The sequence below is a fragment of the Diceros bicornis genome, chromosome X, assembly GCF_020826845.1.
Source record: "Diceros bicornis minor isolate mBicDic1 chromosome X, mDicBic1.mat.cur, whole genome shotgun sequence".
NCBI classification, from domain to species: Eukaryota; Metazoa; Chordata; class Mammalia; order Perissodactyla; family Rhinocerotidae; genus Diceros; species Diceros bicornis.
The window spans coordinates 33,308,197-33,332,177 of NC_080781.1; the positions used below are offsets into that span (position 1 = coordinate 33,308,197).

The window sequence follows — 23,981 nt, forward strand, 5'->3', positions numbered from 1 at the left end:
TACTAGGAAGTGTATGCTGGACCTCTCTGGAGGATAAACATCATTTTCCTGTTGCATTTGCTCTGTATCCTTTGCTGTAATAAATCTTAGCTATGAGTATAACCTGCTATTGAAGCTTGAGAGTCCTTCTAGCAAATCAGAACTTAGGGAAGTTCTGGGACATACAACACACATGGTATGTGCCACTTAAAACTTGGTCAAATACTGCAAACAAAGCTATACTGACTTGCTGAGTTAATCAGCACAGAAATTAAAGTTTTCTGAACCACAGTTTTCTAATGAAGTATTTAGCAAACACTGGCACAGAAGAGGTGCTCAGTTAAGTCAGCACCCTTTCCCTTTTTCCCATGCCTCTTGCCTCTCATATGAAAAGAGTTACTAAGTTCAGATGCGTTTCTTCCACTTCTGTCTGTAAATTCCTGCTGCTCCTCACACCTTAACATGAGTGAATTGTATGGTATGTGAGCTATATGTCAATAAAGCTGTGTTTTATTAGCTGTTTTTAAAAGGTACAAAAACAAAAAACAAAACATAAAAGCTCAATGTAACGCCTGATGGTTAAGTGAACAATTCCACTTGTTCCTCTATTGGCTAAAGCAGAGTTTAGTTATAAAATTGATTCTGGTAGTTTTATTAAAATCCAAATATAAGACAATGCTTTTGCTTGAGATCATTTTTTGTTTTGTTCTTCCATTTGTGTTTTTTTTTTCCTCTTTATTGTTTTATAAACAAAGCACAGACTACACCAACTCCAGGATCCCTGAAGCTGCCAAAAAGTTGGTAGGCTGGTATTGTCCCAAGGAACACAATCAATTGATCATTCATTCACTTACTCCCTCACTTGACAATATTAATTGATTATCAGTTTGTTCAAGGCATAAACTGATACAGTAGTGAACAATACTAGCCAAATTGGAGTTTGCCCTCTCTTGGTACCAAGCTGCTACCAATTCATTAGTAAATCTGGAGAGCACTGGAATGGGTCAATCAGCACTTTCTAATCCTGAATCTGAGGTGCATCGAATAAGGAGTAAATATATAAAACAAAGATTTAGAGAAATATCTAAGAGGGGCCACAAGACTATTTCTTCTAGGTGTTTTTACTGGTAAAAAAAAACCATCAATGAGATAAAAAGCCATGATCATACTTCTCCTATTATTACTAGTGTAGATGTAGACTACAATAGTTAGACTCCAACATTTCAAATATTTTAACTAATGTAGAAAAGGTTGCCAGTGAGCCCAGGAAAGGGAGAAATTGGAGATGTTGAGAAAAGTCCCAACAAAGGAAATCACATCCCATACTGATTTCACTTCCTTTTCCATCTAATCTTTATCCCTGTTCCCACAATGAAAGTCTATGACCTACTTATTGAAACAATAAAAACAAATTATCAGGACAAGAGTAGAGTAGGTCAAAGTACAGAAGCAAGTGGATCCAGGAGAACGTGGCCCATAGGTCTTGTTTTTAATGCCAAAGAGTCCAAGAAGTTTGAGAACCAAAAGTTAGAAGGATTTTTAACATATAAATGTTGTTTCTCTAATAGACTTAATATTCACTAAAAAACTTAGGTCAGAGAGTTTGAAATTATAAATTCTCATTATTGAAATGGAGAAATATCGTGACCTAAAGCAAACCAAAATTATTTCATTACATGGACTATTATGGCATTATTTCTATAGAACTGTAGAATTTTATAACATTTTATTATTTAGTAATAACTTAGAAATGGGAGATAACATGATGAATCCAAAATGTTCTGCCTTACTTGTTATAAAAGCTGAATGGTAATATCCACAAGAGACCCAGGAGATAGGTTTCCCAATGGTCACTTGACGAGGGACACACACATTAGTTATATTTTTTAAACCAATTTGCCCTTCAGAATTGTCACCCCACATAAAAAGCTCTCCATCCTCTATAAAGAAAACACAAGGAGGAAAAAAGGTTTTAAAAAGTGGCAGGGCTATCAAGTTATTATATTTCCAACAGACCATTTATTTTTTAATTTAGAAAAATTGTGTGTCTTGAAAGAAAACTATTACTAAGTCATTTATACCAGCTAGCTACTTAAGAGTTCAATTTCTATTATGAAATGCTTCTATAATGATAAAGGACAGAGAATACATTGATGTAAATCACTTTAGTCATGTCCATATTTTTATCTCAATAGCAAAGACAGAATATACTTTCCTATAATAACCTTTTCTTATTCTAATGTCTCTAAACAGAAAATGGTTTCCTCCTTTCCAGCAGTCTACCTGCAACTGAACTGAAAGACAGTATGAGTCACGCTGGACATCACCTGGGCAAGTCCCAGGCCAAAATGGCCTAGAAGACCTTGCTCTGAGAACACTGTGAAAATGATGCTTTAAAGGAAGAAAAAAAAAATGCATTTCACTCACTTTTTTTTTACAATTTACACTTGAAAACACATAATCTAGCTTCAGAGAATAGATAATTAGCATTTATAGCATCTCAAAAACAGGCTAACTTATGTTCTTTCTGATAAGGGTTTCGATGTCAGAAAAAGTCAAATTAGGAAAAATATTTTAGAAAGAAATTATCAAGACTTACTTTCACCTTTTAATTAATTTAAAAATTTTTAATCTTTGAAGTGGTTTAATGATAAGGCAAATAAAAGGAAAACTGAAAATAAGAACCCAAAGAAGGATGTCAAAATGCTAACTGTATGGCTGACAGAACTAAAGGGAGAGAGCTGCAGATCCAACTCTGCTCTCTCGACAGCTAGAGCAACACCGAAAGTTACATGGCTCCCCCAACTGGAACACAGAAGCACACCAGCAGCTTCTTCAGTGAGACCAGGTTTATCTTACCTCCAAACTTTAAAGAAATTTCTCATATGGGCTTTTGATAGGGAGGGCAGAGAGATGCAAAAACCATTATAAATGGTATTTTAACAACATATATCCAACAGATTGCTATGATGCTTCTGACAGCAACTTCATTAAAGCTGCAAGTATAACTTTCAGAAGACACAATGAAGATAATATTTAAGAATATCTAAAGGAGCAGGTGGACAGCACAGCTTAGAATTTATTTAACAATTATCTTCTAAATGTATGTTTACATCTAAGTCTAAATAAGCATAAAATTGTAATGTATGACATGATTTCAAGTTCTATTTTAAACGTCTTCTGAAAACACATAGTCAACGAAAGAAAATTTAACAGCAATGCTGTCTTCAATTTCCTGAGTTGGTATAATCTGGTCTAAAGGAAAGAGATGTGTCCCAGCTTGAAATGCAAAAAAATCTCACCAGTTAGTGCAGCTGAAGTATTAGATCCAGCAGAGAGCTGTTTAATCTTATGCTGGGATGTAAAAAAACTAATTAGATGAAAAGTATTTCTATCTTCAGTGTCACCAAGTCCCAGCTGTCCTTCATTATTTCCTCCAGCTGCATATACTTTGTCTCCTTCTGCACATGGAAAAGAAAACATCAGTATACTATAGTCACCATCTTTATGAGACAGGCCAGTGTATACCAGATATTTCCTCTATTAACAGTGAAGAAAGTTGAAAGCTGGCATTATTGTATAATTTGGTGAACAACTTATAAAGCAAAATGAGCAAGGCTATACATTTTTGTGAGATTTTATAAATCACTCTAGAGTTTAAGTAGCAATTGAGATGTATAGAATGTGTGGAATGTATTTTCTTGCTCATGCATCACTTTATTAATTCAGAGCAAAAAAGAGGAAAGTAACTTCCAAATTAATTTATAATCCAAATCAAACTATTTTAAAAGAGATGTGGTTCATTAATTTTAACTTCCATACCCATTAGAGCCAAGATTTAATAGGTAACAAATAAGTAAAATGAGGCAAATTCAAGAAGAATATAACTAGAAACATGAAAATTCTATGTTGTGTAATTATTTTAATTGTCTAGCTAAATAGGAAGACAGTATAGCATTGTGTTTAGGAGAGAGGACTCCAGAGCCAGACTTCCTGGGTGCAAATTCTGACTTGCCACTTATTAGCTGTGTGACCTTGGGCAAGCTGTATTTAACCTCTCAGTGCCTCATTTTCCTCATCTGTAAAATAGGGATAATAATAGTGCCTACTTCACAGAATTGTCATGAAGATTAAATTAGTTAACATTTATAAAATTCTTAGAACAGCATTTGGCTCATTGTAAGCACTATATAAATGTTTGTTAATTACTTTCTAATCAAATAAGAAGTATATCATGCTTAGATAATAAACATTGCCAGTAAGCTCTAAACTAATGAACATTTTTTAAAACATATACATATTAAAAATTAGTTATATCTGTCATAAAAATCCACATGAAGTTAAAGCCTGGCTAAATTATAGGGGAAAGTGAGGGCAAAATCAGCCTGAATAAGCAAAAATTTTAAATTAGATATTATTTTAGAAAAAAAGGAAACCTAACTGAGGAAACAAGACTAGCTTTCAAATGGAAGATACTACAAGGCCACACAGAATTGGACCACATTTAACATGGAATTGGACCAGAATTTAACACATACGGAGCAAACCACAGTTGGTGGAATGCTAAAGCAGTTCAGAGAACTACATAAGTAAAAAGTTGAATAGTCACAAAAAACTGCATGGAAGAAATAAGACTTATCCTGGATCCTAAAAGATAACAATCTGAAGAAGAGAAAGAGAAAAGACATTTCAGCAAGGAAAAAGTATGAATAAGGGCAGAGAGGTGAGGAGGAGTCGAGGCAATGATAATAGCCTGAACAAAGGAGAACCTGTGTGCATGGGAAAGGAGGTAGGAAAGACTGCTTGGTGGTCAGCGCCTGGACATCTAATTGTTCCAGCACCATTTGTTGAGAAGACTACTTTTTCTCCGTTGAATTGCCTTGGCACCTTTGTCAAACATTAGTTGGGCATATATGGGTGGGTCTACTTCTGGACTCTATTCTGTTCCAATAATCTTTGTCTATCTTTTTGCTTAAGAGCACACTGTCTTGATTACTGTAGCTTTACAGTAGGTCTTGAAATCAGGCAGTGCTAGTCCTCCAATTATGTTATTTTAAAAATTATTTTGGCTAGTCTAGGTCTCTTGCATTTCCATATAAACTTTAGAATCACCTTGTCAATTTCTATACACACACATACACACAAAAAGCCTGTTTGGATTTTGATTGGAGTTGTGCTAACTCACATCAATAGCATTTTGGGGGTGGCTTCCACTCATCCTCAGAAAAGAAGAGAGAAGAGCAAGATCAAGGAGTGTGAAAACAGGTAAGGAGATGCTGTCCCTTGACATAATCCAAGAAAAGCAGCTTTATTCTTCAGCCATGTAACATTTATCTGCATATTTTCAAAGGCAAACAAGTGTGCTAACCACTTACATTTTAAAAAATCCTAATCTTACTGTTGCCAAGGCACCATTTCTATTAATTTTACAAACCCACAAAGGTTACTGGAGGAAGACCTCAGTCTTCAAATGAGGCAGGAAGTCATACAGACTGAATACTATACCTGTTGCAACTATGGTGTGGTTCCTTCCACAGGCAGCAAATTTCACTTTTTCAGGTTTTAAAGCTAAAAATACAAAAATATTACAATTAAAATATTTTATGGTTATGAAAATGATAAATAATCAGGTCAAATGGTAACTAGATGGTAGCACTGAGATTTAAACCCAGGCCTGTATGACACCAAAGTCAATGTTCTTAACAAACAAACCAAAAGTTTTCAGAACTAGTTGTGTATCATAACCACTGGAGCGTTGAGAAAAATATAGATATCTCAGCCCCACCCATGGAGAAGCTAAGTCAGTAGATCTGAAGTAAGACATAGGCATCTATATATTTTTTTTCCCCCAAAGCCCCAGTAGATAGTTGTATGTCATAGCTGCACATCCTTCTAGTTGCATGGCCGGACAAGCGGTGCATCGGTGCGCGCCCGGGATCCGAACCCGGGCCATCAGTAGCGGAGCACGCGCACTTAAACGCTAAGCCACGGGGCCGGCCCATCTATATATTTTTAAAAACTCCACAGGTAATTAACATATGTTGAGATCCACTGCATTGTTATGCTGCCTCCTCACCAACCTGATCTATTCCCTAATCTTGCCATCACCAGCATCAAGACCACCTACTTCATGCAATGAAATACTGTAAGTCTAATATTCATAGGCATACACCCACATTACAGTTCTCAATTCATTCATTTACATATTCAAAAAATATTTACAGAACATCTCCTAAGTGCTTAGCATAGAGACTGCAAAGATCATTCAGACAGAGTCCCTGGTCTCAAGGATCTCCTAGTCTAGACAATCCCGTTCACTCAGCTATTAGATACTGGAGAGTAAGGATCATAGGCACTGCGAATAAACCCAAGGGCTTAGTAGACTGTCCTCAACAAATACTTTTTGACCAAATGAAATACTTTAAAAGTTCCATAACAATATCTATAAATAGCACAGACATGATAAATTACACTGAAATTTTGAGCTGAAATTAAAAATTTGGCTAGGAAGATAAAGAATACTACTCTTGTTACATCCCAAGGAATCTCCATCGCCATTCAAGCTTAGTTGATGTTCACAAGTCATAATCAAACAGAAGCTTTGCACATAATGGTGAGAAAGCTTTGTAAAGGTATTATATATCCCATATTTTCTGGGTCAGTTCTGATTTAAAATATTTTGTCCTGTTTTTCTTGTAGGAACCTGATGACTAAGCAACCCCTAGTCCCGATGTTTTGTTCAGCACATCTACTCACTACATACAGCAGGGTAAAATGTGTTTTATAAAACCAGCAACTACTAGAACCATGATGTCTGCAACTCTAACAAATGAGACAGAGCTCAAAATTCTAACATAGGGCTGGCCCCGTGGATTAGCGGTTAAGTACATGCACTTCGCTACCGACGGCCCGGGTTCAGATTCCGGGCGCGCACCGACGCACCGCTTCTCCAGCCATGCTGAGGCCGCGTCTCACATACAGCAACTAGAAGGATCTGCAACTATGACATACAACTATCTACTGGGGCTTTGGGGAAAAAAAGAGGAGGATTGGCAATAGATGTTAGCTCAGAGCTGGTCTTCCTCAGCAAAAAGAGGAGGATTAGCATGGATGTTAGCTCAGGGCTGATCTTCCTCACAAAAAAAAAGAATTCTAACATATTATATTGTTTGCTCTCTGATATACAATAATAGTAATATTAAAGTAGGTTTACAAACAGGCCAAAAAAAAAAGGATGTTCAAGTGCAATACTGTAGAATCATTACTTCCTTTGTGGTCTCTGAGTCTAAAATCAATGTGATTTTTAGACTCTAACATATAAAAGTAGTTCTGAATATCATAAAAAATAAAGTTAAATGCCAATAATATTCAAGTAAATATCAGAAAATAAATACCTAAAGGATTTATTATTTATAATAGGATAATAAAGAACTACACAATCAATATAAAAGTACTTTATATATTTTTTAAGTATTTAAAGTGATAAAGAAAAGACCCCAAACCTTTGACACACGTTGGCTTGCTAACAGTTGACTTTGATCCTAATCCTAACTGGCCCCAGTTGTTACTGCCAAACATGTAAAGTTTACTATTTCCTGGTGGGAAGAAAGAAGAAATAATAAATTGAAGCATTTTCAACATAAAGTAATGTGAGATGAAGCCATCACAAAGCAATAAAATAGCTATACTTAAAAGCTGTCATTGGTTTTCCATGTTGAAACAGGTTACTTTGTCCATCTACATATAGCCAGATTCTGTTAGGTGTAAAGAGTTTCTAAGATTATACAGTACCATTTTTTTGATTATATAGACATATTAAAATAGATTTATTCCGAGAAAGTAGTGTGTATAGAAAATCATTTAAGTATACTAAGGGAACTTAAAATTTAAAAGACCCTCTTCATGAATCAATTTGTCAAGAATTGTCTGGCAAAGTAAAACAACACTTTCTGTATATTTTCAACATGTTTCAAACACAGCACATCTGTCATATTTAGGATTCTCTAAGTATGACTATCTTCATTTAGGATTTTAATACTAACCTGTAACAATAGCAGTATGTTCATCTCCACATGCAAGATATATAGGTATATCATTTTTAAACCAGAATTTGCTGGGAGTATTTTCAGCAAATTTAGTTTTTCCAAACGTAAACACAGCACCCGAATCTGCAAACAAATGACAGTTTCCATTTTACTACTTTTACTATGTTGCCTGTTACTCAAATATTTTTTCAGTAATTTACCTATACAGATTCCTTGTCTCATGACACCTTTGTCTCCACTCTAGCATTGTTTACACCCTCCTTCTTCCACCTTAATTCAGTCTTACTGCTCAGACTTCATTCTAGTTTTATTTATGAAATCTAATAAATTAAATACGTATTATTCATTTACTGGTGTAATAAGAAATACACTATCACAAGGAAGGCAGTCCTCAATTACTAATAGTCCTGCTGTCACCAGGAAGACCATCTGCTCCCTTGAATGAGCTGATACAATCAGTGCCCACTCACTCTGGTTAATACCTCATGGTCTAGCCCCTGACTGAGGGCTTCTCTCCACACACAGAAATTGGACAGTATTGAGTTTCATCATTAACATCATGAGGATGCAGGATGTGGAGATTTAACATTCTTAAATTAAGTCAGTAAATACTACTTGATCTGAATAGTATTCACAAACTGTTTTGGTGCAGTACCATTTTGGAGAGATACCAAAAAACCCCATCAGTTCCCAATAACCATTTAAACACACACACACACCCTCCCAAATAGGAGACCAGATTCAGCTTTTGAGGAAATCTCAAGGAAGATGATCACACATAAAGAAACTAAAGGGTAGCAGAAAGGAAAACATAGCAAACATAAGTATTAACAATAAATATTAATGTGCAAGAAACTAGTCACTATGAAAAACTTTTGAGAACAATTATGAGGCGTGTCAGTTCAAACTGATAATTGAGATCTGGGAGGCCAGAACAGACTCTCGGTTTTTCTAGAATGAATAATTTTAACTGTTCTGTCCTGCTTCTCCGCAGGAAGCCTTCCCTGATAACCTCACCACAAGCCAGGGTTTAGTGGTTCTGCTCTGGCCCGCTAGCATCTACTGTCAAAAGTATTATCATGTTTACTTTCTTGTATCTGTCACTAAGCCGTGAACTCCGGAATCTAATCATATCTGAGCCAAGAGCATGGCAGAAAACGCAATATATCTTTCAGCGAATGCATGATTCCGCTCTAATCCAGTGTTTTTTCAAACTGTTGGTCGTGACCATTAGTGGGTCAGAAAGTCAGTTTAGTGGGTCAAGATTACCATTTTGAAAGGAACGTATTATAGAAAAGATCTGAGCGTATCCCAAGTGTTAGAGTAAGTACTGCTTCACCAGCGTCTATTTGTGTTCCACAGTATGTATGCGGTACCGGGTCACAACGTCAAATGTATTTCTGGAGCTCAGGTGAAAAAGTCTTAAAAAAAATTCGGTAAGGCGCTCCCTCTTCATCTCTTTTCCCCAAGTCGTTTTCCCCATCCTCTTTTACCCCACGCCCCCCGGTCACCCACTCTACTGCATTCAATACATAACTGGGTCCTGGGGGACTTCGAAGGAGGTACTTTGGGACGTTTATAGGGAGGTAAAGACTGCCCTTACCTTCGAGAAACTCATCGACAGTTTATTTAAAAAGAAGAAAGACAGGCACCACCTTCTTTGTTGTCCCCCATCCCGTCTCTCCCCTCAGTCATTGGCGAGGTCGCGGCCCAGGCTCCGGCCCGAGTCCGGCGGCCGCGGCCTGGGCCTGTCCCCCGACGGGGCTGGCCCGTAGGCGGGGCCTAGCCGCCCGCCCGCCAGCGGACCCTCCCTCCCGGGCCGCCGCCACCGCCGCGGGCGCGACTCACCGGGCACCACCTCCTCGGGTTCCTCCATGCCAAGGACGGTACGAGGAGCCTGCGCCTGGGCCGGGAAGGCGGCGGGGACGAACCGGTGGGGCCTAAGGCAGCGCCTCAGCCCCGACGCGGGCCGCCGAAGCCCCCTCGGCCCCCATAGCGACACTCCGAGTATCGGCGACTACCGCGTTCCCGGAAGTCAACAAACAGCCGCTAGGGGCAACGGAGGCGGAGCGTTAGGGCGCGGGGCGGGGCGGGGCGGGGCGGAGCGGGCGTCGGGGGGAGGGGAGCGGAGGCCCGGCGGCTGGCGCGGCGCAGGCGCAGACGCAGCGAGCGGGGCGGTAGAAGCCGCGAGCCCTCTGGTGGCCCGGAGGGGAGGGGCGGGCATGCGGCGCAGCGATGCCCCGTTATGCGTACGCGTGCGTTGGCAGAGATCCAGGCCCCGCAGAGACTGCGTCCGGATAGTGACAAACGTCACAAATACCACATACCCTGTCACACAAGCTATGTGACACAGGCAAACGTCGACACACAACTGTAATAATACTAGTAGTAGTGACCATCTATAATTCTAAATGAGATAGGCACTCTGCTAAACATCCTAAACCGTATTTGTATCCGCAATATCTAAACCAAGACCTGGCATATACAAGATGCTCATTAAATATTTATTGAGTGAATGAGTCCTACTACAGCCCTGTAAGGGGAGATTATACAGGGGGAGAGCTGGAGTCCTGTTTAGCCGGTCACACTTGTAATCTGAACAGTCCCCCGTGTTCTCCCACAGAAGGAGAAGGCTGAGGTATATAATCTGCTACTGACAGGAACATGCGCAAAGAGATTCACCAACAGCAGAACATCATTGCTCTAGAATTCGCCCAGAGATGTTATATTTTTCCAGAGTCAAACCTTAGTTTCCCGTGCATCAACATTTGGCAATCATAAAATAGAGGCAAAAAGCCATCTTCTAGGATGAGTAGATATATGTGTACACGTGGTAGTTGTGGGCATGGGCTCTAGAATCAAAGCTGGATTCAAGGATACCTGAATTCCTGTGTACTAGAGCGTGTTACTGACGTTTTTAGGGAGTTTGCATTAAAATTGGGAGGGGAGATTAAACTATCCAATATACAAATAATCATTTACTTACAAAGCAAAGTGGTGGTTACTAAGAAAGTGTTTAACAAGGAGCATTGACCTGGTGTGAGAGGTTAAGAAAAGCTTATCTGAAGAAAGGACATTAAAGCTAAGAACTGAAGAAGGAGAAACTGGAAGGGGTGAGAGAGCTCTGGACAGAGAGTAGATCCTTATGAGCAAAGGCTTGTAAGGAGCTTGGCTCTTTCCAGAGCTCAAAGAGCTCTGAGTAACACTGGCTCATGGCAAGGCGACAGGGTCTTGGACCTGTTAAGGGTCTCGGACCTGTTAAGGGTGTCAGATTTTATCCTGAGGACAATGGGAAGCCACTGAGAGTTTTTAAGCAGTGGATTGATAGGATCACTTATGTGTATTTCTGGAATTATTCTGCCTGGCTGCTTTGTGGGGAATAAATTGGAGCAGGGAGGAGGTTTCAGAGGCTATTGCAGAAATTCGGACAAGCAGTCACACTGGCTTGGAATACGGTGCACTGGTACCAAAGAGGAGCAGGCAGATTTGAAAATGTTTTAGGAGGTAGAATCAACAGCAAACAGTACCTGACTGTTGACTCCTAGGCAGGGCAGGACTACCAAGTAGCTCTTAGAGCAACGGCAAAGAAGGGGCCCTAAGCTATTTTGGAAAGGATTGGATATTCTTTTTAAAAGCATCATTATAGTCACTATGGGAAAATCAGAATTTTTGAAGACTTATTTTAGTTATGACATGCTTTAGTTTGTTTTGTATTTCAAAATATAGTAAAGCACATTTTGGTGCTGAGCACTCCCCAAGGTATTAATGCAGCTCTACTCCCAGGTTTCGGAGATAAGCAAATAGGGGGAAGGTGACACCATTTACTGAGATGGGGAAGACTGAGGAAGGAGCAGGAGAGGTCAGAGTTAGGTAGGTTGGGTGAGGACAACATGACAGTTCAGCCTTGAGCACACTAAGACGTCAAAGTGGAGGTGCTGAGCTGAGCTGGCAATTGGGGAGCACAAGCCCAAGATGGAGGTGCATATTTGGGAGATGCCTAGGTCTGTGTAGTGATAGCAGCCTTGGGAAAGACTGTTAGGGGAAAGACTGGAAAGTGGCCATAGAATGAGAAGAAAAGAGAGGCTAGGAAGAGTCACGACGAAGGCTAAAATTTAATGACCCGGCAACAGATAATGAAGCTGAAAATGAGATAGAGTGACCAGAGAGGAAGTGCCTATGGAATATTGTTTCAACAGGAGGGTGTGGTCAGCTGGGTCACGTGATGCAGAGAAATGAAGTAAGGTGAAAACTAAATGCTCATTAAATTTAGCAATGCAGAGATCATTAGCAGTGTTGAAAAGAGCTCTTTGGTAGAGTGATGGAAGAAGAAACAATATTGGAGTAGTTACAGGGTGGGAGGGGCTGAGGGAAAGAAGTGAGGATGAATGCTTTACTGATAGGAGATAGAGATGGGATAGGAGAGGAGGGGAGATAATAGTTGGAGGACAGAAGTTGGTTGGAGGACTTTTGTTAAGCTTGGAGAAACTTGAGAATGCTGAGGGGAAACTGAATAGAAGGGGAGAAAATATAGATTCAGAAGAGTGAAGAAATAATCAATAATGTAAGGGAGGAAGAAATAGCATCCAGATCTCACGTGGAGGGATTGGCCATAGCTAGAAGGAGAGACAGTACTTCTAGCGTAACAAGAAAGGAAGAAAGCCTCCTTTCACAATATACTACTGATATATATGATATATCTATATCTACATATAGACATTATCTATATATTATATGACATATATGGTATATATTTATATCATATATATCAATAATGTATAATAATACTATTGTCTGTCTCAGAAGGTCATTGTGAGATACTAGGTAATGCATTAGAATTTACAGCTTAGTGCCTGGAATAAAGTAGCGCTCAACAGTTAGCTACTATTAATAAGGCAGAGTTGGCTATGCTTATTGTAGTAGTCAGCATAGCCCAGGCTATGCTGCAAGGCAAACAACACCCCAATCTCAGTAATTTGGCACAAACCACAAAGTTTCTTTCTCACTCGTGCTACATGTCCAATGTAGGTCAGTGCAGGGATCTGCTCCATCTTGTCACTCAGGGGCCCAGGCTACTGACGGAGGTTCAACTATCTTGTAGCTACACCATATGTGACTCCTGACCCCTTTGGTTGCTGTAGCAGGGCAAGAGAGAGAGGGAGCAGGAAATTAAATGTTTCAGGCCAGAGGTGACACATTTCTCTTTCTCACAACCCATTTGCCAGATCCAGTGTTCTGTGCCCCTGCACACTGCAGAGGGGCTGGAAAATATGGGAGCACCCATGACATTCAGTGAGTAGTAAATACCTCACCACAATCCCTATAGCTAGATGGTTTCATCCTGTGGAATCACCTCCCTTGTGTTAGAAAAGGCAGAGAGTTCTAAGGTATAATTTTATGATTCTTGGCTTATAGTTGTATGCTCTTTTAGTGCCCCCTTCCTACATGGCCAACCACTCATATACTCCTCAGGAAATCATGCTGATACACAGAAGTCATCACCCATCTGACAACATGTACAACACTTGGCAATTTCCCCTATTAATTTGAGTTGTTATTCATTTCTGGGGCATTTTGTGTCAACTAAAAATAGAGGCATGTATGAACAAGGAAGACATTTGATGGCTTATGCCTCCTAGCTGAACTAGTTCTTTGACAGCATTCAACAAAACTTCCGAGGCCTGAATTTTGAGTTGCACTACAATGCAGCTGCCATTGATGTTTATTTCTCTATTTGGAATCAGATAAACTGATGTGTCTCCACTTTGAAAACTCCACTATAAAATCCCATAAATATCCAAATTTACAAATCAGATTCTAATGGCTTCTTTGATTTCTGAAATTTTGTAGTGCAGCTCCAGGATATATGAACTGAGGACGCACAGATTTAAAGCCAGGGAGTTTTATTTATAAAGAAGAAAAAGAAGGCAAGTGGGGACCTCTGAGCTATTACCCCCAGGGAAGAAATTTTGCACTTTTCTTAATCATTTAATCCAGTATTTTTCAATCTTCAATGTGCATACACATCATCTAGTGGTCTTAAAATTCAGATTCTGATTCTGCAGATCTAAGGTGGGCCCTAGGAATTTGCATTTTTGACAAGTTCCCAGATGATGCTGATGCTACTGGTCCATGGATTACACTTTATGTAGCAAGGGCTTAACTTGTGGAAAAACATAAGAACTAGTTTACAGAAGCAATAAAGGAAAAGGCTGGTAAATGTAATTATAGGTAATTTAATGGATAAAGGATCTAGCACTCAGAATATGTATAGAATACCAACAAATAAATAAGAAAAACACAAAAATATAGGAGATAAAAAATGGGCAAAGGGTATTGCATTCACAGAGATAAAAATCCAAAAGGCCGAAAAACATAAAAAAGATGTTTAACTTCACTGGAAATAAGGAAAATCCAAAATAAGTAATAATGAGATGACAATTTATACTCATATGATTGGCAAAAATAATAACATTAATAACTTTATGTGTTTTTGAGTATTTAGGAATACAGGAAGCTTGCTGGAGAAAGGGTAAATTAGTACAACAACTATCAAATAACTTGCCAAAACTAAATAAAGTTGAAAAGGTAACCTGTGCCCAAAGAGGCATACATGAAGATGTTCATCACAACATTGTTTGTCCTAGAAAAAAGTGGAAATAACCTAAATGTCCATCAGTAGAGGAATGGATAGACTGTTTATTCACACAGAGGACTATCATATAGCAGTTATAATAAATGAATCAGTTTAACATATATGGAAATGAGAAATTCTCAAAAACAATATTGAGAAAAATAAAATTACAAAATATGTTCTATATGATGCTATTTTATCTAAAAAAATGTAAACACATGAAAAATAGACTATTTGTATAGAGATATACATGTATAGAATATGATCATTTGTGGGAATGTTGTATACCATATTAGGGAGAGTCATTTCCTCTGGGATAGGAAGGAAGGGTGAGGGATGGATGAATGGTGAAACCTCATAAGTATCTATAACGGTTTGCTTCTTTAAGAAGAACAGAGATCTAAAACAAATATTGCAAAATGTTAACATCTTTTCAGTCCGAGTGGTGGATCCAGGAGTGACTGTTATACAGTCATTCGCCAAATGATGATGTTTTGGTTAACAATGGACCCCATATATGATGATGGTCCCATAAGATTAGTACCATATAGCCTAGGTGTAGAGTAGGCTATACCATCTAGGTTTGTGTAAGTACTGTAGGGGAGGAAGAAATTTTTCTCTACCCTTGTAGGTTCTTCTGGCTGGTCTAAGAATTAAATTGACACGAGACAGATTAACAGGAGAAAAACAAGTTTAATAACATATATACATGGAAGACACTCAGGGAAATAGAGTTACTTGCCAAAATGGCCAAAGCCATCAACTTAAATACCATCCTCAGCTAAAGACAAAAGAAGATGTTGGGGGTGGGGAGAGTCAGGGACTTCAAAGGGAAGAAAGGCAATTCACAGGTAGGTGAAAAGGAGCAAATGTTTGGAAAACAAGTGTTTGTTTGGGCTACAGTGAAACAGAAGAACACAGAGGGAAGCCCAACAAACAGGCTTTTCTATGTTCCTCCCTGTCTACCATCTAGTTCATGTTATGCTAAGGTTATAGCTCGCGTCCCGAGACACGTTTTTTTTAATCTGAATTCTTGTAGGCAGTTAAGGGGGAGGAAATAAGAAAAACTTTCTGAGTCTTTCGTTTCTTAAAAATAATCAGCCTAAAATAATCCTCGTGTTAAAGAGACACATGTTGGAGTGGCAAATTTTGTTCCCCTTCAGTATACTCTATGATGTTCACACAATGATAAAATCGCCTAATGACACATTTCTCAGAACGTATCCCCGTCATTAAGCAAGGAATGACTGTATTGTTTTCTGTATTTTAATGCTCAATTGAAATATTTTTAATTAGAAGTAAAACATTTTTTCTTTTTAAGTCAACTTAATTGACATAATTTAAATAAAATAAATGCACCCACTTAAAGTATATACTTTAATCAGCTTTGACAGATGTATATATCATTATACCATGTAATCACTACCCTAAGCCAGATAAACATTTCCCTCCCCCAATTTCACCCCCGAGGAAAAAACCACCATTCTGGTTTTTCTTCAGTCATAGATTAGTTTTGTCTTCTGTACAATTTCTTTTGTGTCTGGCTTATTTCACTCAGCAAAATGTTTTTGTGATTATGCCATGTTATTGAGTATATCAGTAATTTGCTCCTTTTTATGGATATACCTTAATTTATTTATTCATTTACCTGTTGATGAACATTTGGATAATTTCCAGTGTTGAGCTCTAATAAATAAAACTGCTATGGATATTCACGTTGTTTTGCTTTTCAGGGATAAATGCTTAAACTTATTTTGAGTAAGGTGCTAGTGTCCTTGATCAGTTTATGTATTATGAATATTTTCTCCTAGCCAATGGCTTCCCTTTTTCAAATTTTAAAGAGGAGGAAAGGAAAAAATAAATGAAAAGAACCTAACCAAAAAAAAAAAATCAGTGGACAAAAATAGGGAGTTTGTGTAAAAGAAATCCAAATTTCAAACATTTGAAAAGAGAATCAACTCTACTACCAAAAGTGAAAATAAAACAATAAAATTTATTTATTTATTTTTCTTATTAGATTGTCAAGGATTAAAAAGACTGCCAAGATCCACTTAGCAGGAGAAATAAGCACATTTATTCACAGTTTGTGGGAATGCAAAAACGTACGACCTTTCCAAAGGCAATATGGCAATACAAATTATATATTTTTTTAAAAAGGCATATAATTCCTACTCATCATAACCACTTCCATAGATAAGTTCTTCCAGAATTTTTTTTCTACAGAAATACATAAATTTGCACCAAAATATATGTGCAAGGATGTTTATTGCAGCATCGTTTGCTAGAGTAAAAAAAATTTAAAGACACCTAAATGACTTCAATAAGCTAATGAATAAGTAAATGATTGGGCTTCCATACAATAGAATACAATGCAACCATGAAAATCAGTATAATAGTTTTATGTATACTTATATGGAAAGATATCTAAGGTCAAATTTTAAGTGATAAAAACAAGTTGTAAAATAATATGCAGAGTATTATCCCATTTTATAAAAAGTAAATTAACATATATGCATATATGGATTGGTGTGCTATACACATAGGTAAAAATTTGGACCAATATTTACTACACTGCTTAATAATAGTTCCTTCTGGGATGTGGAATTAGAGGGGCCTTCTAATTTCTAAGTCATACATATCTGTATGGTTTTAATTTTTTACAATGAACATAATTTGCTTTTTCAACTAAAACAAAGGGTTCAATATGTAAAATAATAAACCAAAAACTAATAGAAGCTGACAATTATAATAGTTAACATTTAATAAGCATTTACTATGTGGCAGGTACAGTTCTAAGTACTTTACATACATTAACTTACTGAATCCTCATAAAACTCTCTAGGGTATATTTCACTGAGTCTCTCCATTTTACAGATGAAGACATTGAGGTCCAGAGAGATAAGTAACTTGTTCAAGGTCAAACAGTAAGAGGTAAAGCCAAGATCTGAACCCATATCTGTCTGTCTACAGAACCCTAGCTCTTAGGACTATGCCAACTGCTTATTGAGGAAAAATTAAAACATGTTTGGAAGGAAAAAATATATTAGAAGATCCTAGTTCATACCAATTCTGAACAAACTGGCTATCCATTGATTACTATACGAGTTTTGAGCATAAAGTAGTAATGATTGTGTCCCTTTATTGGTTTTATTGTATACCAGATACCTGATTGAGGCCTTTTACCTACATTGTCCCTTTAAATATATGTTCAGAAAGTTCTAGCTTCAAAATATATCTGTAAACTCATCACGTCTCATCACCTCTACTATTACCTCTCTGTTCCAAAACACCATCACCTCTCTCCTGGACTACTGCCATCACTTCTTAGTTGGTGTCCCTGCTGCCATCCTAACAGTATTCACAACCCAGGAATCAGAACAATCCTTTTAAGGGCATGACACGCTTTCCCCCTTCTCAAAACCCTCCAATGGTTCCCCTGCTCACTCCAAATAAAAGCTAAAGTCCTAACAATTGCCTACAAGACTGTGCATCATCTGGCTCTTTACCTCATTGAGTTCATCTCCCACCCCAAACCTGCAAGCAAGGAATTGAATCACTTTACAGATGTTAATGATCTGTAAGTGATTCTATTAGCAAACATTGAACCAGGAATCAAACCTAGTTTTATTGGACACTGACGATTGGACTCCCGCCATTATACCATGCTCTAATAAAATGGTTATTTATTTATTTTTGTGTGTGTCAGGAAGATCAGCCCTGAACTAACATCCATGCCAATCCTCCTCTTTTTGCTGAGGAAGACCGGCCCTGAGCTAATATCTATTGCCGATCCTCCTCTGTTTTTTCCCTTTTTCTCCCCAAAACCCCAGTAGATAGTTGTATGTCATAGTTGCACACTCCTCTAGTTGCTGTATGTGGGACGCTGCCTCAGCACGGCCAGACAAGTTGTGCATCAGTGCGCACCCAGGATCCGAACCCGGGCTGCCAGTAGTGGAGCGCACGCACTTAACCGCTAAGCCATGGGGCCGGCCCCCGTAAAATGGTTATTTTTTGCAGTCATATAAGTGTTATCTTTGCTAGACATAACTTAGAAATTTCCCCTTCTTTGGGAGGTCACTTAGTCTAGCGTTGCTGAAATTACTGAGAACCTGCTTTGCCTCTTCTTTTGGAGAGACTCCAGAACTTGGGGTATGTTTTTGTAAAGTCACAGAAGTGAAAATCCTTAACCTTTGCACTTGTATTAGATTTTAGAAAATAGGGGCCGGCCCCGTGGCTTAGCGGTTAAGTGCACGCGCTCCGCTGCTGGTGGCCCAGGTTCGGATCCCAGACGCACACCGATGCACTGCTTCTCCAGCCATGCTGAGGCCGCATTCCACATAGCGCAACTAGAGGGATGTGCAACTATGACATACAACTATCTACTGGGGCCTTGGAGGGGGGGGAGAAAGAAGATAGATTTATTTCCAAGAATAATTTGAAACTTAAAATAATGAAAAATATAAAAGATTTTCAAGGGCCAGCCCCATGGCCTAGTGGTCAAGCTCAACGTGCTCTGCTTTAGTGGCCCCGGTTTGGTTCCTGGGTGCGGACCTACACCACTCGTCGGCGGCCAAGCTGTGGCAGCAACCCATATACAAAATAGAGGAAGATTGGCACAGATGTTAGCTCAGGGTGAATCTTCCTCAGCAAAAAAATAAAAGAAATAAAGAAAGAACTATTTAAAAAAAAGATTTTTGAGAAGAAAAATATCCTTCAGGGTGACAAATGAAGGGTGACTATAAAGAAATGGATCTTATGATCTCGCGTAACTCAGGAGACAGTGCCAAAAGAAGAGTTGTGAGGGATCTGTGGCAGTAGTTGTATGACCAGGTAATTTCCTGGATGACTACTTTGAAGGATCAGGTAACATGATGATAATGGCTTAGATTATCATACACTTATTATGTGCTAGATATTGGTCTAAGCACTCTATATATTAATTATTTAAATTTGCATATTACAGAAGAGAAAACTGAGATACAGAGAGGTTAAATTACCCAAGTTCTCTCAGCTAAAACGTGGTAGGGCTGAGGTTTGAACACATACAGTCTGGTTCCGGAATCTATGCTCTTAACAATTACACTGTACTGCCTCTTGAAAGAGCACAGAGCAGTGGGCTTCAAACTTTTTAGATGACACATCCTCATTCATAACCCACCAGAAGCCAGAAGACATGAGAGCTCTGATGTCGCCCATGCAAATCAGCTTTCCTGGGTAGATATGGAGCACTTGAGGCTATCAGCTGGCACACAGAATCAGTGAAAAGGTTGAGGAATGAGGCTCAGAAAAGATAAAGGCAGAGATCAGGGAAAGCTACCCAGCAGAAGCAATACACGTGTATTTACATGTTTGTACATAAAGGTACTACTGTAGTAATATATTATGTACACTGTAAAACATACACAAAAAAGATGTAAAATGATGAGATAAAAAATAAACATAGCTAAAAGTTCTAATATTTTATTTGCTCCACCAAGATGGATTGTATGGAGCAGCTCCTGAGGGACACACACTTCAATTTAGAAAATAGGCTTGGGATAGCATAGTTTTGAACTCTGGCTTTATCACGTATTACCTGAGTAATCTGGGCAAGTGGCTTACTCTTTGCCTCTGATTCTTCATCTGTTAAATCAGGATGGTAACTTCTAATTTGCAGAATTGTGCGGTTTAAATGAGATGATGTGTACAAAACCTGTAGTGCTTGGCTTTCAGTAAGCTCTTTCTATATCATTTACTTTCCCTAATAATTTTAATTCCCATTATTCATTTCATGGTTTGTGTTTTTAAAATGTCATTACTTTGTACATACTCCTATAATGAAGCTGGAGGCTGCCCTGCAGTTAGACTTGGTGCATCTAGAGGGAGCCAAATTAACAGCTTTTTCATGCTGCATCATTCCAAACATGGTGCAGCTGTCTCGCTGACAGCGAAGAAAACTGCGGAGGAGATGCGGAAGAACCTATGTGCATTTTACTATGTGCAAAACACTGTAGGAATTGGGAGGGAAGGAAGGAGGACTTACTGACTGTCCAGACACTTAAAAATGAATGTCCTACTGTTCAGCAATTGTATGTCTGAGCAGAAGCTCCCTTTTACATCAACTGTTAGCCATTGCCCTTTGTGATGAGGAATCAGGTTTGCAGACTCTCTAAGTGTGTTTTGAGCTATTTTTATCTGTGCCTTTCCATGAGTGACTTTTTCTTAACAGGGTCCCTCGGCTACATTCAGTCTCATTTATTACTATTCACTGAAAATTTCACCTTTGACTCCAACTCTGGGCTTTTGTTCCTTCTTTCTCCTCCTCTTAGAATACTGTCTGTTGGGTTTCTTTGGCACAAAGTTAACTGGAAAATGAATGTACTTGAGGCATACCAGTCAGGTTTCTGACAAACAGATGACACCCTCTTATTAGGATAATTTTAGAAGGGTTTATTTACAAAGGAGCTAATTTCAAAGGGTTGGAAGGGGGTTGGGGCAACACAAGGCATAGTGCAAGGACCCAGGGCTAACAGAAGTGGAGCTGTTACTATCCCTTGGCCCAAAGAAGTGAAGGGATGGAGAGTTTATTAGAACTTGGAAGAAGAGAATTGTGAATAGGCCACCTTGAGAAGAACAGTGAATTTCTAGTGAGGAACAGCCAACTCAAGGTGACCTCATAGGAAACAAGGAGAATAAATATTCTGACTTCACTTTACTACCTTTCTCCATTCTCTAGCTGGGATTCCAAGGCCAAATCTAACCAGAAGCCAGAAGACATGAGAGCTCATTGATGTCGCCCATGCAAATCATCTTTCCTGGGTAGATATGGAGCACTTGAGGCTATCAGCTAGTGCACAGAATCAGTGGGAAGACTGGGAATGAGGCTCAAAACAAAAACGGAGAGCTCGGGGCTGGCCCCATGGCCTAGTGTTCTGTATGCTCTGCTTTGGCAGACTGGGTTTGTGGGTTCGGATCCTGGGCGTGGACCCACACCACTTCTCAGCCATGCTGTGGTGGTAACCCACATACAAAATAGAGGAAGATTGGCACAGATGTTAGCTCAGAGCTAATCTTCCTCAGCAAAAAAAAAAAAAAAAAGGCAGAGCTCAAGCAAGGCTACCTAGTAGGAGCAACCTGGCTAGGACACCACTGCTGGGTGCAGCCACTGCTTTCTCCATTCTTCTAATCCCTTTTTCCCTTTGTCTTTTCGGTCACATCTCGAGAGCCAAGTCTTGGGTGGGAGCATCCAATTGGCTGAAGCTAGTTCACCTGCTAGTTCACGCTCTTTGCCAAGGGGTGAGGAGAGGGAATATGGCCTCCTTTGGCTTCCCTGGTGGGAACTGGGCTGCTGCCTTCTTTCAAGATTCACACATTTGGGGATTTATAGATATTCGGAAAGAGCTCAAAAACAAGGCAGTTCTCTGTCTTCTCTGAAAAAAGACAAATCTCCATTAACAAATGAACTCCTAAATCTCCTTTATTAATCTGCAGTCCTAAGACTATCAGACAAGTGTACAGAGATTTGGTTTTAATTTGCAGTTCTCTGTCTTCTCTCCCTCATTTCCTAATCTTAGGAAGGTCCCTTTATCTCTCTAGATCTTTACACAAGAGAGCAGGACTAAGATCCTCAAATCTAGTTGGAGGTTCAAATACTAGGCAGCCAAACAAAATATATAAGCCCATCCAATAGAATGTCCTAATCAATATTTTCCTGATAGAACACCTAAACCCCTTGGGCTGTTAATACCTAAACTTCATTGAACATGTATTTTTCTCAATACAATGTTGGTTTTTTTCAGCTGCTAATCATACAGGAAACATTTATATTTATGTCCCTAAAATGCAGTGTAACATTTTTTAATGGATAGAGTAATAAGACAGACATAAAGACCCTCGCGCACTGTGTACTTTTTGGTGTGCATCACAAGGGACATCAGTATTTCCACCTTCTGAGAAGTCCACTCACATTTTTCTTGAAACCTCCTTGTCTCCAGTCTTTAATCTTGTTCTTTCCGTGCTCCTAATCATCTGAACAAACCATTAACCACTGCTCATGAATTGGTACAGATCCATGTCTCAGGGCTTCTCTCCCTCCAGGTAAAATACCAGTGAGGTGTGCTGCTTGAAGTTTTGCCCATCAGGAGAATTTCCCTTCTTCACCCCTTGGATTCAATATAGCTGCTCCATCTACAGTGAATTTTGAATTGTTGGATCCAGACCAATTCAAAATTACATTTCTCATCCTTGATCAAGCATCCTTATACTCTATTCCCAGACATGCTTGCCAGAGTTTTTCCACTACAAACTAGAAATCCAGGAGTTCTTTGGCCTTCTCTGGCTTTTGAATGTCATTTTCACCCCCCTCCCAGGGTCTTGCAGAAATATGACAATCTTGAGAATTGATGGGGGAGGGAGGAGAGTGAAGAGAACTGGCTTCATCTTGCAAGGTTACTCTCTCAGGTAAAAGAGCATCTTCAATCACGGGAAGAACAGTTTCATCAGACAAGCTAGGAGAGATTTCTTGAGCTGGCAAGGGATATTCAATAAGAATTAAGGGTTCAGCATTTTTAGGGTCCTCTAAATCCTCTCATATATTTCCACGTCAATTTTCCAGCTTTCAGTCTAACCCAGATAATGCCACAATACGCACCTAAGAAACCTGTCAAGGCTGTGAATACCACTGATATTGTAATTCATCAGCACACAGGATGAAACCAAAGTCTGAGTTTATCTTTGACCATCTCAGATCAGCTGAGGCAGATGGCTTTTTTCGCCATTAAGCTATTCATTATAAGAAGCACCCACCTCATTGGCTGTCATTGAACTCCTCATGCCCCTCATATTATTCTCCTTAAATCATACTCTCAATCAGCATTCCAGGTGACTATAAGCAATCGTCTGATCAGCTGTTTTGCCACTGTATTTCTAAGGGAGAGTTTTCATGTCAGTCAACCAATCCCGACTTTATGGCTTTTCCCTGAGAGTAAGTTGCCTGCAGCTCACTTTGTGGTATCAATTTCTGAGTTGGTCCGAGTTCTTGTGGGGGAAGAAAGGATTTAGTGGTAAACCACCAGGAAACTCATAGAATTCACAGTCTGGAGAGACATGCTTGGACAAAGGGGCAGGGGAACTAGGGAGGTGAGGCTGCAGGAGATTGAGTTAGGATGTTACTGCTGACTTTGCTGTAGTCCACAGCCACCACTGGGCCCAGTCACCACGGCAAGAGTGCTAGCTACTGGACACAGCCAGAAATGCTGGTAGATTATAGCACGGTAAATCTCATCTCCCTGGCTCTTTTTCTTTAGTCCTTCAGGATTCAAAGCCCCAGGTCAGAGCATCTGCTGGAT

General features: G+C 39.1%; 1 protein-coding gene across 2 annotated transcripts in view; it reads right to left on the minus strand.

The window, feature by feature from the left end:
- The window catches only part of RPGR (retinitis pigmentosa GTPase regulator), a 52,997-nt gene extending 42,965 nt beyond the window's left edge, over window positions 1–10,032 (minus strand). Inside the window, exons 1-6 of one of the 2 annotated variants that reach the window (XM_058535642.1) lie at window positions 9,873–10,032; window positions 8,022–8,147; window positions 7,482–7,574; window positions 5,485–5,547; window positions 3,282–3,440; window positions 1,770–1,919 (exon numbers count right to left, since the gene is read on the minus strand). In XM_058535642.1, coding sequence (XP_058391625.1) covers window positions 1,770–1,919; window positions 3,282–3,440; window positions 5,485–5,547; window positions 7,482–7,574; window positions 8,022–8,147; window positions 9,873–9,900 — 619 coding nt within the window. In that variant the 5' untranslated portion in view covers window positions 9,901–10,032. The remainder of the gene's footprint in view (window positions 1–1,769; window positions 1,920–3,281; window positions 3,441–5,484; window positions 5,548–7,481; window positions 7,575–8,021; window positions 8,148–9,872) is intronic. The other variant, XM_058535641.1, reaches the window with a different exon arrangement.
- Window positions 10,033–23,981: the final 13,949 nt, after the last annotated feature.